The 15,350-nt window shown below is 38.0% G+C and overlaps 2 protein-coding genes across 2 annotated transcripts in view; both read right to left on the bottom strand.

The window, feature by feature from the left end:
- Nucleotides 1-583: 583 nt before the first annotated feature.
- Nucleotides 584-15,350, bottom strand: part of LOC147536729 (uncharacterized) — a 36,772-nt gene continuing 22,005 nt past the window's right edge. The window contains exon 3 of the mRNA XM_086640775.1: nucleotides 584-3,561. Coding sequence (XP_086496901.1) covers nucleotides 1,690-3,240 — 1,551 coding nt within the window. The 5' untranslated portion in view covers nucleotides 3,241-3,561 and the 3' untranslated portion in view covers nucleotides 584-1,689. The remainder of the gene's footprint in view (nucleotides 3,562-15,350) is intronic.
- Nucleotides 584-15,350, bottom strand: part of LOC147536730 (uncharacterized) — a 36,346-nt gene continuing 21,579 nt past the window's right edge. The window contains exon 2 of the mRNA XM_086640774.1: nucleotides 584-1,298. The gene's annotated coding sequence lies outside the window, so the exon portion shown is untranslated. The remainder of the gene's footprint in view (nucleotides 1,299-15,350) is intronic.

Genomic DNA, 15,350 nt, shown 5'->3' with positions numbered 1-15,350 from the left:
CATACCATAATGAGCAACATCTATGTTCCGAAGCCACAACGCCTTGATTCCTAAGTTAGTACATTTCGCCTCGACTTCGGCCTCACGGACATACACTCCAAATATGAAATCACTCAAGAATGGTTCGCTCGTATGTGTGAGTGTGATCACTAACATGGACTCAACACATAAAAAGGGGTGAGGACAACATTTTGGAACGAATGATCTTCGAAAAGGAATTAGCCACTAAATAGAGTGGGGAAGCTCACTCGCCCTTCTCACCCATTCTACCCTCTAAGAATGCCTTCTAAAGGTTAACGGATACTAGAGATGGATGACGATGGAGGATTCCCGAGAATGTCGAACTCTTCATGATAGAACCTCTTAAGCACTTCCACATTCGTTTCTTGCTTCGAATACTTATTCATGAACATACACACAAACACACATATATACAATCACATCACTCACACAAAAGAGCTAACATGCTCAAACATAACATAAACAACTTTATTCATCATTAAGTTTTTTTCTTTTTGTCTTTCTTTCTTCTTCTTTTTTTCACTTTTTTTTTTTTTTTTGTTTTTCTTTTTCTTTATATCACTTTTTCTTTTTCATAACACAAAATCACATAAAACAAACATAACACAATACTATATTCTTGCAATCAACTTTTTTTCATTTCATACTTGCTTTGACATTCTTCTTTCTTTCTTCTCATGTCTTCATTCTCGGGATATAAGATGATGATGGTAATGGAGTATCCGCCTCCCTCTAGTTGGCAATCTCATTGGGTTTCATGGACTACAAGGGCAAGGTTTATTCGCTATCCTAATGTCACTCCTAGTGGCTAAGGAAGTTGAGCACACGAGATCAAATGAGCTCTTTTAATAGGTACGAGGTTGAGTAGCTCTTCATTCTACTCGGAGTTAGCGCGGAAGAGTACACTCGAAGGGCAATTTAGGCTTTGAGCTCTCACATGGGTTAAGTCTCCACTAATGACTACTCTAGGCCTCTTAGAGATGTTTCTTCTTCACTAAGATGTTACTCCCATAGTATAACACAAACACTCAAAGACTCGACTTTCATGCAAAGACCATTAGCAATCACAAAACCCATCAACTCGATACATATGCATCAACATTCTTAAAACTATCACTATAATCACATGCAAATCTACTCAAAATGTTCAAAAATTTTCAAATTCTAGCTAATTTGAACCCTTTTGTCTTTGAAACCCATGGTCATGCATTGGTTATGGTCATATCCCGCATCCCCAAACTTAAAACTAACATTGTCCTCAATGTTCAAAGCATACACTCACCAAATGATAAAGAGGCACATCAATTTAAAGAGAAAAGTGGAGAGATATTACCATAACCGAAGGAGATAAAAGATGATACTACCAAGACTCATGTATAACGAGGTTCCAAGTTGATGCCTAGCTCACGCCATCCCCAAACTTGGAACAAACCACGCCTTAGAAGTAAAACAAGTAAGAAATGCTCCTAAAATATCCAAAAATATAATGAGAATGAAGCACATAAAAAGCAAGACCATATAAAATGACCACTCACGCGGGATCACTCGATTGCATTTCGCTATGCAATTAGCCTTTGATTCTCTTGTTTTCACACAAGAGCACGAGTTATGTCTCGCGGAGGGTTTCCAGAGATGCTACCCACAAACATCAAAGGCCACCTTAGTCAGCTAACGACCATAAAGTAACAAACGGAAGATTTGGGGATCATCCCAAAGAAAACTATATACAAATGCTAAAAATCTCACAATAATATCGAAGCATATAAGTGCACGTGAGACTAAAAGCGAAAAGAGACCATCCCCAAACTTAGTGGATGCACGGTCCACTAAGTACGCATAAATGCTAGGGGCGACGACTAAAAAGTCGTCAAAAGGGTCGACATATAAGGGAAATGGGAGGAGGTCAGTCCGAGGCAAATAATCAAACTCAAGCTTAATAGATAAGACATCCACTAAGTCCCTAGACACGCTAGGAAAGACGTCCGAAGTGTCCCATAAGGGGTCAACAACCGAGTCTGAGATCATGTGGAAGGTCGAACTAGACTCTAAGGGTAAGGCAATAGGCTCGGGGACCAAGTCAAGGTCCATAAGTTCCTTAGGTAAGTAATCCAACAAGCTATCCGCTATCTCTTCAACTACTATGTTATCGACATCCTTAAAGGCATCGGGAGCCTCAAAGTTAGGCATAACACCTTCCATTCTACATAATCCATCCAGATAATCACAAGTGGTAAAAGTTGGAAAGTTCAACATCGTGTGATCCCCAAACTTGCTCGTAGAGCTATCATCCTGAACATTCAAATCTAATGTAGTCGGATTATGGTAAGATGACAATGGTCGAGGGATTGAGCAATAAGGTTCATCGGTCAGTTCATGCTCTAAGGGTCTATCAAGAGCTTCTTCGACATTTAACTTAAGACTAGAGTTAGGTGTATTACCCTCACCATCATTCATAGTCTCCTCTTGAGTTTGGGGTGCGCGAACCCCTTCCTCGTCGATGATAGGCTCTGACTCAATTCTACCAACAATATTGAGAATCCATTCCGTGATCTCTTTTATATCTCGATTGAATCTAGTTTGATACTCTAACAATGCTTGGAGAGTTCCTTCAGACATCTCCTCGTAATAAGGCACATGAGTATAACTAGACGAAGACTCTCGCGAAATACCGATCATGGGACAATACTCGGTCAAGTGGTCTAAGCTCGCACAAATAGCACAAACCGGGCTAATGGTCTCCATGGTCCTTTCTCCACTACCTTCATGTAGATACCTAGCCTCGACTCTTTGAGTGGAATCATCGAGTCGAGAATTGTCATCAGTGAGTGAACCGTTCATATATGCTTGTCGATAGTCACGAAGACTTCGACGTGGTCGATCAATACTAATAGCACTACGGTCCTCAACAAATGACGAATTCATACATGAAGGTGTGGTCATCCCAAATTCTTGTCGATAGTCTCGAAGACTCTTACGGGGTTGATTACCCTCATGCTCATAATCCCTAAAACCATGTTCATGACGAGTCTGACCGACTCCATACATCCGTCGATATTCACCCATGGTCATCCTAGGTCGGTCAGACTCAACTCGCCTGTTCCTATCACTAGTCGTAACATTCCTATATAAATTTGAGTAGTCCTGATGACTTGTAGATGGTCGACTAGTGTTGGAAAGGGTTCGCATAAGGTCATTCTCATCAAATGACCAACTTGCCATGATCTCACAATGTTCAAGGATACTAACACACAATTACAAAATGGGAGCTAACACTTAAAGAACTAAACAATCACACACAAGTGAAAAAGGAAGAGATAGAATGTGATACTATCGAATGCTCCTCTCGTTTCGTTCGCCTTTCTTCTTAACTGCTCGATTCCTTCCTTTTCCCTCGCCTTTATGTCGCTTTTGGCTCTTTTCTTATAATGGTACCTAAAGGAAAATGAAATTAAGAAAGTACAAAATAAAATAAAGACGTCTAAGAAGCAACTAACACTAAACTAATGAACAAAACAACTAACGCTATCCTAACTACTAAACCTATCCCCGGCAGCGGCGCCAAAAACTTGATGCACCCGAAAAGGTTGCACACCCAAGCGGAGGTATCAAGTAGTAACCGGTAAAACCGGAGTCGATCCAAGGATAGGTTGGTAGTCCGGTTATCGGGAGAGTCTAGCCCACCGGTCTACGAGTCACTCACTAACTTAGACTAAAAAGGAAAGAACAAGATAAAAGTGGGAGGTTTATGATTGAGTAAGCAACAAGAAGATAATAAAAAAGTAAAACTAAACTAAACAACAAAGTAAATGGGCGAGAGAGATTCGAGAGAAGAGTCGGAGGAATAAGAGTCGGGAGACGGTAAGACTCGATTCGGGTAAAAGTTAATTGAGACGGATACTTCGATCCACAAGATCGACAATGACAAAATACTATGTATCTATTCACATGAAAGTGTAATTAACTTCACCCACATTGACAATCCTAAGCATCATGTGTCTAACTAAGCATAACCGATCAAACGTCACTAAGCATCGACTATCAAACTTACACACACCATCTAATGAATTGAGAATGAACAAGTATGACACTAATAAGCATAATACGTCAAACTAAGTATAATCGATCAAACGTCACTAAGCATCGATTATCAAACTAAGTACGCATTGTCAAAGTTCGTGTCAATAGACGATTACGATCAAGGCTTCTAGTTTATAAAACTAGACGAAGACAATTAAACTCACATGTAACAAATAATAAGCCAATCATCACATTCAAATCATGCTTCAAGAGTATCCGAATACGAGAGTTCATGTATCGAAGTCCGGGAATCTATAATGATAATCTACAACTATGTATTGTCCGATTTAATGTGTCAAATACAATCGATGTTCGACTCCTAAGGTGGTGTCTATAAGGACTACGTATATCCGGAGGTCATACGTAGTCAAACAAACGTCCTAAATCGGTTAATCCCGAGTCGTCGAAAGTATCGTCTAGTCGCCTAACTATGCGAAGTGCTTGACAAGACACATGAAATACGATCAAAACGATAATCGAATCAAATGAACATCAATTCATAATCGAAACATGAAATCATATTAAACATAATCACGAATTCATCACATTTCATCCCATATATTCGACACACTTGATTTAGCTAAACATGTTGAATGAATAATAAATGAAAAGAAGATGATGAGAAATCCCCCTTTTTCGATGTGGTTCGAGGCTAGGTTCGTCGAGAAAATTGAGTCTCTAAGTGTAGTCGATCTCCCCGTAGCAATTTTCTGGATTTCCCTTTAATAGTGAACTTTGGGTGTCCCCGAGCAAAAATCAGATTTCCCCATAGCGACCACCATCATCTTCTCCATTTTTCACCCAAACTCCATTAAAGCTTCATCAAGCTTTCTCTCTCTATAGATTTCTTACCCAAAATCAAATCAAACTACATGGGAAGATAGATCAAGACATGGGGAGTAAAAGCCCTAAGGTTTTGAATCAAGAAAGTTGCCGGAACACCACGAAAATCCGATCAAAGAAAGTTAGGTTTCCGGCCAAAATCAAGATTTCCGGCCAAAGGAAGCTTAGATCCGGCCCATAGATGCTGTCCCGTGCCATCTTGGAAGCATCCCGAGCAGGTTACTCACCCTCCCGTGCTGCTGTCCGGCCGTCCCGTGAAGTCCCGTGAGAATATGCTGCTGTCCGGCCGTCCTTGCCGGTAGCTGCTGCGCGCGCGTCCCATGCTCGAGGCTTGCTGTCCCGTGCGTTGAAGAAGCTACCCGAGTGGCTATAAAGCCCGAACAGCAGCTCCCGTGAAGAAACCCGAGAGCAGCTTCCATGGCCATCCCGAGCTGCTTGTTGTGCCGGCCTTGCTTGCCCGGCCAAGCTAGGCCGGCCAAGTAAGGCCGGCTACTCCTTCTTCCTCTTGCTCTCTCTCTAGCTCAAACTCTCTAACCAAGAACACTCCAAACCCTCAAACCCTAGCTCTTTTTCTCTCTCCTCTCTTGGATGTTGAATGATGAAAATGAGGAAGAAGATGAATAGTGTATTTGACTCAAACCCTAGACCTAGTCAACCTTGACTTTGACTCAAACTTGGGTCCATTGGGTGCCTCCAAAATCTCTTCCTTCTTTCATCTTCTTTTGGCTTGGGTTTTATTCCTTCATATCTAGGCTCTTGGGTTTTAGACTTAGGCTTTAATCTACACTTGGAAATCAAGGGGGGGTGCCTTCATAGAATCTTTGTTTTAAGACCGAACCTCGACTTCTTTCTTTCACAACTTCCCCGTCCGAACTCGGAATGGACTTCCGTTTTCACCGTTGGACTCGTCTTTGACTCTTCTTGTCATTTGATTTGGTTGAAGTCTTTTTCTTTCGTTTTCGACACATGAAATGATAGTGACAATTCGTTTCCTTTATTCCAATTTACATGTTTAACTCCAAAATAGGTACCTAGCATGAAAAACACATAAAATATTATTGTTAGCACTTGAAAAGGGACTAATTAGTCTAAGTTAGGCTCTCCAAATGTGACATTTTCGTGTCACATCACCAACCCAATCCGAGTCACAGTATCCTGTGATGTGAAGAGAACTGTTTGCTGATAAGAAAACTCCTTTATCAAGGGTACCTTTTAAGTATCGTAGTACGCGATGAGCGGCATCTAAGTGTACTTGGCTAGGTGTTTGCATGAATTGACTGAGGTTATTAACGGCAAAGGTGATGTCCGGCCGTGTGATCGTTAAGTAGAGTAATCGGCCGATGAGACGACGGTAGATCGTCGGGTCGGCCAATGGTGTGCCGTCGGCGGGACTGAGACGGAGTTTCTGTTCCATGGGAATTCGGAAGGACGTGCAACGGTGAGTCCAGAATCTTTCAGAATATCAAGTGCATATTTCCTTTGACATAGGAATATGCCTTGTGATGAGCGAGATACTTCGATACCAAGGAAGTATTGTAGACGGCCCAGATCTTTCAGTGAGAAAGCATTATTAAGGAATAATTTCAACTGGGGAAATAACATGATCATTATTTCCTGTGATGATTATGTTGTCTATATAGACGAGAACGAAAATTTGAGTGGAGTGCGAGCGGAAAGTAAAAAGAGAGTAGTCGCTATTTGATTGCGAAAACCCATGTTCTATAAGAACGGAGGAAAACATCAAAACATCATAACTAACATAGCAACAAAATTACTTCAATCCTAAAGATTGAAAACTTGAAAATTGCAACTTAATTTCTCTCTCCAGAATTCTTGACAAAAAACTAACTCAAAACCTTCAAAATCATCTTCAAACAATAATTAAAGAGATCCAATTACAAAAACCTAAAATATTATGATGATAAAAAAAATCAGGAGATCGTTTCCGACTTTATAGAATCAACTCAGAAAAATCGTCCAATCCACCACGCTCGTTTGATTTTTTCATTGGTAGAAAACAACTTCCTAGTTTAGTAGAAATTTGTTTTTTTTTGTATTTTTCATTAAACAAAGGGTATTTCTGACCTAAAAAATGTGAGTGCCTACAAGATTGTCCTCCAAGAACATTTTGAAAAGTTATTTGGGATCTAGCTCTTTAAAAAGAGAGATGTCTTTTTAACCAAAAAAATCCTAAAATTGAGCCGAAGGCCTAATTTCATGTCTATAATTTTGGTCCCCGTCAACCAATTTCACTTTTGTATGTTTTTAAATGAATTTTCCCATATAACATTGTTATGACATTTCGCGCATCAACTCAACAAAAGAGTGACATTTCATACTTATAAAGCCCCAAACCCTTCATTTAGAGACTACTGAAATTTGTCTTCTTTTTTTAATCCTTTTGAGATTTGATATATTTGGTAACAAAATTTCAAAACTTAAGATGATTCAAACTTAATTATAAAGCATTTTGTCTTCCTTATTAGAACTTCATTCAAAGGGTGTTCTTTTATCAAAACATAGTATATTGCCAAAATGTTTAGAAGGACAATAATTTTGTGCTAGGAAGGTAAAAGTAACAAAAGTTATAAAATAGAAAACAAAATCAATTTCGAACTCTAGTTTTTTTTTTGCCGCGGCTTTGGGGAATAAAGAAAATTCTCCGGGGAATAAATTCTCAAGGGAATCCAGATTTTTTTAAAAATTCTCCGGGGAATAAATTTTTATCGGGAATACAAAATACATTTTTTTGAAAGTTTTCCTCCATCTCATCACCTCTCTCTGCCACCTAACCTTCTCGCCACCTCATCATCATCATCTTCTCCGGGAAGGTCGCCGGCCGGCGACCTTCAAACATAAAAAAAAAAAAAAAAAAAAATTATTTTTTTTCCCTCTCCTCTTTCTCTCTCTAATTTTTTTTTTTTTTTTTTTTTTTTAAACACTCTTCTCTCTCTCTCTCTAGATCTGGTGAACCAGATCTGGTTCACCAGATCTAGATGGTCTGTGAACAGACCTTGTTGAAGGTCTGTTCACAGACCATTATAGGTCTGCAAACAGACCTTCAACAAGGTCTGTTCGCAGGCCATCTGCGAACAGACCTTGTTGAAGGTCTGTTCGCAGGCCATTAGAGGTCTGCGAACAGACCTCAACAAGGTCTGTTCGCAGACCTTTAATGGCCTGCGAACAGACCTTGTTGAGGTCTGTTCGCAGACCTCTAATGGCTTGCGAACAGACCTTCAACAAGGTCTGTTCGCAGGCCATTAAAGGTCTGCGAACAGACCTTGTTGAAGGTCTGTTTGCAGACCTATAATGGTCTGTGAACAGACCTTCAACAAGGTCTGTTCACAGACCATCTAGATCTGGTGAACCAGATCTGGTTCACCAGATCTAGAGAGAGAGAGAGAAGAGTGTTTAAAAAAAAAAAAAAAAAAAAAAATTAGAGAGAGAAAGAGGAGAGGGAAAAAAAATATATATATTTTTTTTTTTATGTTTGAAGGTCGCCGGCCGGAAAATTGGCCGGCCGGCGACCTTCCCGGAGAAGATGATGATGAGGTGGCGAGAAGGTTAGGTGGCAGAGAGAGGTGATGAGATGGAGGAGCCTTTTTTATAGCATCTTCTAAAATTAGAAGCCCCTTAGGAATAAAAAGAAACATAAAAAGTCAATCTTATTTGACTAGTTTTAAGAAAAATCTTTATTCCCCGGAGAATTTTCTTTATTCCCCAAAGCCGCGGCCTTTTTTTTAGACTCTAGTTTTGTGCTAGGAAGGTAATGTAACAAAAGTTATAATGTAACACAGTATATTTCAGACTCAAGCTTTTTTTTAATTATCTTTTGTCACAAAATATATTCTTCAAGAGAAAATAATTAGTCATGAAAATTATTATTGTTAATAGACATGATTTTGCTACTAGTTTTCTCTTATGGCAAAATAATTTCGCTTTCAGAAAACTAATACACGGGAAATATTTTTTCACCAACCAAATGATATAGCTGCAATTGTTATTATTTATGAATAAAATTAAATTTTGTGCAGAATATATTATTGGCAGCAATTTTTATTTGGTTACCAAAAATATTTTTTGCGACGAACCACTTGGTCATAAATGCATCTTAATTTTAGCGACAACCATAGCAACGAAAGTTTGAAATGGTTGCTAAAAATATTATTTGCAGTAATTGGTCACTTTGTTACCAAATCTCATTTTTACTGGCGAAATTGATATCCTCGCTAAAATTTTGGTCGCTAGACGTAATTTTTCTTGTAGTGAGAAAAAGACCCTTATCAAGGGAGCCTTTGAGATAACGAAGGATGCGAGGGGCAGCATCGAGATGAACTTGACTAGGATATTGCATAAATTTACCGAGTTATTGATCGAATAAGTGATGTCAGGACTGTAACAGTGAGGTATAAAAGACGGCTTGTGAGGCGACGATAAATGGTGGGATCAGGTAAGAGATTACCATTGGAAGGACTGAGATGCAGCTTCTGTTCCATTGGAAAGGCGGATGGTTTAGATGCAGTTAAACCATAATTCTTGATAATATCTAGGGCCATATTTCCGCTGGCATGATAATATGCCTTTAGAGGATCGTGAAATCTCAATATCGAGAAAGTATTGAAGACGACCAAGATCTTTGAGAGAGAATGTTTGGTCAAGTAATTTCTTAAACATAATAGCAAAATCATTATTTCCATTGATGATTATGTCATCAACATATACAAGAACGTAAATGGAAGTGGATCCTGAGTTGAAAGTAAAAAGTGAATAACCGGATTTAGATTGTAAGAAACCTTTGGAAATGAGAACAGAGGAAAACTTCGAGAACCATTAACGTGAAGCTTGTTTAAGGCCGTAGAGTGATTTGTTTAAATGACAAACACAAGACTCCCCCTTATTGTAAAATCCCAGTGGAAGTTTCATGAAAACCTCCTCATTGAGATTACCTTGTAAAAAAAGCGTTCTTGACATCAAGGTGGTGCAGAGACCAATTTTGATGGTCGCAATAGAAAGTAGGACTCAGACGGTTACTGATTTAGCGACCGGAGCAAAGGTGTCATGATAATCCAAGCCCTCTATTTGGGTATAACCTTAGGCGACGAGTCTAGCTTTATAACGTTCAATAGACCCGTTTGACTTGAATTTGACTTTCTAGACCAATTTGCAACCAATGGGACGTTTGCCAGGAGGAAGTGAAACAACTGACCATGTGTTGTTAGATTCTAATGCAGTGATTTCTTTTGCCATAGCTTCACACATGTGGGGAAACTTCATGGCTTGAGAGAAAGATGTCGGCTCAGAAGTGGAGAGAACAGAAGATAAGAAAACTTGGTGAGGAGCCAAAAAAGAATTAATGGAAGAGTAATTCTCAAGAGGATACGATATCGACGATTGAGTGGAAAATATATAATCTTTGAGATATGGAGGGAGGATGGTGAGATCGTAGTGGCCGAGACATCGGATTGGCAAGAGATGGTGAAACGTCATGAAGGGGACGACTGCCGCCACACTGTAGTTGTTCCTGTCCAGGCATGACGTCAGCAGGAATAGAGGACGAAGAAACGTTTGAAGTGGAGGGAATTGGCGCTATAGGCACCGCGAGGTTTGTAGGAACAGAACCAAGGCCCGCGATTGGGCCTGGTGATGAAGGTGTTGTAAGCACCACACAATTAGAAGTAGAACCGGATGAGGACGATGGGCCAGTGAGAGTGGCGGAAGGTGAGGTGGGAAAATATTTGAAAGACCCATTGTCCGGAATTGAAACAAATGGTTGATGAGGGACGTGGGATGTAGTAGGAGAAGAGAGATGGCACCCTGGAAAGATTTATTTGTGGAAGGTGACATCACGAGAAATATAAACGCGACGGGATGAAATACGAAGATATGGTAACCTTTTTGTCCATGAGGGTAACCAATGAATAAACCAGGAGATGCAGGTGTGTCCATTTTAATTTTAACTAAGGGAGTCCGGGCATAACAAAGACAAAATCGCACACGTACTTCGCACACGTACTTCACACACGTATATTAAGGCAGTGTTTGTTATTTTGTCTGTCTGAATCTGGATCACTCAGATGGTTGATTTTGACTCATCTGAGTCGCCTTGGTTTGAGATATTCTGTCAGCTGCTCAATATTCATTTTCAAGCTAATAATGGGATATTATCCCTGGCTTATTGCATGTCTCGACTCAAATAGCTCGACTCAGTGATTGAAACAAGTCAGATATTACACAATTATTTCAAACTCTGAATCGGGTCTAATTAGATTTCTAAATCTGAATTATTAGATCTGAAATGAAATTTTGACATTTATGCCCTCTATTAATAGTTTGTTAGTTTTACAGAAATGTTGTATGAAGCGAATTGGTAAAGCGAAGGGAAAAGCGAACTAGTAGCACGACGACAGCTGGAAAAGCAAATTTGAATCACGTGATTTTCTGGAGTTTGTACCTAATTTACACTTGGGTCCTCAATTATCCCGCGTTTAGCATTAGATCCTTCCTCTCAATTATGATCCGGACCGTTGAGGATCATATGGAAATATAATACCCAGATTTCAGCCCAAAGGTCTCGCCTTTTCTCCTATCTCTCAACCAGTGACATCTCCTTTTCTCTCTCTCTCTAAAAATACTCGAACCCAAAATACTTAATGGATTCGAATACTCAAGAATTTAAGGCGATTTTATGTTCCCTCTCTTCGACGAAATATGGAGTTGTTTTGGGTTGCAATATCTCCATTAATTTCAGAAGATTTGAGGAGGTAAAAAATTTAGGGTTTTTTCAATGGTGAAAAATGACTACTTTAATCTTGTGTTGAGTACCATTTCCACTCCATTACTATATCATTCTATTACTTATGTTGAGATCTGATATTAAATTGATTCAATTTAGTTTTGGTTGGCTAATTTTATTAGTTTTGTTCAGGGGCGGCCCTGACTTTTCGGTGACCCGAAGCGAGGTCTGAAAATGTGGCCCTTTCTATCAAATTGTAAAACGTATAAATGTATTTACATGGAAACAATAAGTACCGCAAAATATTTTCATCATATTTATATAACAAAATAATTTTTTTCGATAATTACAATCACTGAAATTTTGTTCTTCTTAAATTTTTCGATGCAAAGTCGCTAATAATCGTCGAATAATTAAGACGTCAACCACATCCTTCTCAATAAATAATATAGCTAACTCGTTTAACCTTTCTTCTAACATAGTAGGTCGAATATAAGACTTAATCAACTTCAACTTAGAAAAACTTCTTTCTGCAGAGGAAACAATAACTGGTATGGTTAACATAATTCTATAAGAAATCCATGTGTTCAGTTAACAACCTTTCATATCTTTCAAAAAATCTAGCACTTCAGTTGGTCTTTTGATCTCATTTGGTAAAAGACGCTTCAACACTTTTAGTTCAGAAAATAAGTCTAGTCCGTCTATGTCATATGACTCATTATGCTTGAAAAAGGTTTCAAGGCAAACACATGAATATCTCAAATCACCATCATCTTGTGAGTTTGACTTTTTTAACTCAAACAGAAAACTAAATATTTCGTTGTATTTCTAGTTTGCTCGAATCTGCTCGTAAATGAAGAAAGAGTCTGATCTAATATGCATATGTAATAATTAACTCTAAATACTTCTTCAGGTGACATTAGTGGATCTTCACACGCGTTCTCGTCAAACTGTTTCTTTCTTCGAATAATATGTTTTTCCCAAAATGTTGTTTCAACTCCCATTTTAATGGAAATCTCTTTAGCTTCAACCATGCCTTCTTCAAATCTCACTTCTCTATAATCTTCAAGATAACGAATGAGTCCATTCAATTTCTCTAATGCAACATCAATATCTACATCTTCAGTTTGAAGTGTTTTGCTAACAGAGTTTACCTCAAACAACATATTATGCCAAATAACCATGCTCAAAAGGAATTCAAAATTTTTCAAGTTTTGTTTTAATATATCTTCGGCACCATAAACTGTTTTTGAATCATCACTTGTCTCCACCAATTCTTCTAAAGCTTCTCGTAATTGTGGAGCTTGAAACCTAATGTCTTGGTGTCCCTTTTTACTTCACATTTTTTAAATGGATTAAGCTTCTCGTAATCATCACTTGTCTCCACTAGTTTTTGAATCAACACTATCTACTCTACTTTCCCATAAATCAAACAAACTGTTGGGCCCATCGTTCATTTAAAGATCATCAAATTTGGCGGCCCTTTTTACTTAATATTTTTTAAATGGGGCCCTTATAATTTTCTTAGAGAATTGGACTTGTTATATATTTCTTACAAAAATTAATGTCTCGGTGGCCCCTAAAAGTCGGTGGCCTGAAACGACGCTTTGTTCGCTTTGGCTCAGGGCCACCTCTGGTTTTGTTATGCTAATTGATTCAATCTTGTGCCACAAATTTTTTACTTGATTCTGCCTAACAAAACCGTCCACCTCATATGATGGTGGTACTACTAAGTAGTTGGGCAAGGGACTTGTGTGTGTGTGTGTGTCATGTGTATTAGGTATGACTACCCATTTCTTAAAGGTTCAATTTTTAAGTTGAAAATTTTGTATTCATTTGTTAATAGTATTTATTTGTTTTTAGATTTAGGGTTTAACCACTCAAACTAGTTCAGTTGTTCATATATCATTGGATTTGAGCTATTTTATGCCATCAATCTTTTGAAATTATATATTTATGATCTATGATGTTCTGTTTTTACTCTGTTTTCCTTTTGTTTGTATGGAAATGTTAGGTTTTAGATATGAAGAAACCCACTGTTTTTTTTTTCTGATTAGTTGGCTAATCTTTTTAATTTAGTTATCTAATGATTTATTCGCTTTGTGATAACTATTATTGCTTACAAGTTATTGTATTTTAATATCAGAATGAAGATGGAACAAAGGAGGAATACAGGGTTTGGAATCCCTTCAGATCAAAGCTTGCTGCTGCTATTCTTGGTGGTGTTGACAATGTCTGGATTGTGAGTGCTGCCACTCTCATTGTCTCCCTTATTGTTCTCTCTTTCGCTCTGTTGCACTAACTTGACTATTTCATCTCTAATATCTGATGGCATCTTTTTCCACCTGCACTTTTACCATTTTTTAACAAAAGTTTTGTTTCTCAGGTACCTGGAGCACGGGTTCTCTATCTTGGAGCTGCTTCAGGAACCACAGTCTCATGTTTCTGACGTTGTTGGACCTGTAAGTGGAACATCTCATTGATAGCTTTTAGTGCATTTAGGATATATTTTGTGTTCTATTAAGTTCATGCACTAATTTGTAACATTCTTTGTATGTTAACCGAGATCTCTGAGCTAGGCTCCGACTACTCCCGGGTCCGTGCAGATTAGTCATTCCCAAGTCCAATTATGTAGTTACCAGTGACATCTATGATGCATTTTTCATTTGTTGAGATGCCTTCTAATTTGTCTATTAGCTATAGAATGAATTTCCATGCTGCTTCATATTCATATCTCCCTTTGAAGCATATTTAAGATCGAAAAAAATTTAACATGCTTGTGCTTGATAAAATTTAAAATGAATTTTAGATTTTAAACGACTCGTAATTTAATAAAAGAAAGGATCAACAGACTTATATACGAAAGTGAAGTATTTTGTTTTTGAACAACGAATGGGCATTTGGTCTAGTGGTATGATTCTCGCTTAGGGGGCGAGAGGTCCGAGTCCAACTCTCGGAATGCCCCTATTTGTTTTGATGATATTTGATTAACATTAAATTGTTTTAGGTTGAAACGCTTTCTTTATTGAAATTGAAGACATATCATTGGAAAAAAGAAACTTCATATCTAGGTTTGGTGTAACAACATACTGAGTTTGTGCTTGGAGATGATTTTATATTAGAATGCAGACATGGATGCGAGAGGTCCCGAGTTCGATTCTCGGAATGCCCCTTTTTTTATCATTTTCGTTAACACTATATCCTAATTCATGTTATGTGTTTACCGATCATGGTGAAGATTAAACTTAGAATATTGGAGAAAGTCTATGAATGTGAATTGTGTTGTGAGTTGTTTAACATCTGACTAGTATGCATTGGGAACCTGGGGAGCTTATAATCAGGTTATGAAGTGAGCAATTTATCCATAATGTAGATATTGACCTAATTATTTGAACAAAAAGTGAGCAATCTATTTATAATGTAGGTTTCATGAGTAGTAGTAAAAAAAACCCTAAATTTTTACCTCGTAATATCTTCACCAAAGGAGAATAATCTAAGGTAAAACCTAGATATTATCAAACTAAAAGTAGATATTGCCAAACTAAAACTAGATATTAGCCTAATTATTTGGAAAAAAGATGGACAATCTATCTATAAGTTATGTTTTATGAGTAGTAATAAAATAAAAATCCTAAGTTTTATCTCATAGTTTCTATACCAAAAATCAGAAGTAAAT

The sequence above is a fragment of the Eschscholzia californica genome, unplaced genomic scaffold (genome assembly GCF_041429995.1).
Source record: "Eschscholzia californica isolate CP2 unplaced genomic scaffold, dmEscCali1.0.p SCAF_5, whole genome shotgun sequence".
Taxonomy (NCBI): Eukaryota; Viridiplantae; Streptophyta; class Magnoliopsida; order Ranunculales; family Papaveraceae; genus Eschscholzia; species Eschscholzia californica.
The sequence above is the reverse complement of the archived record's forward strand: the minus strand, read 5'-3'. Positions and strand labels throughout refer to the sequence as shown.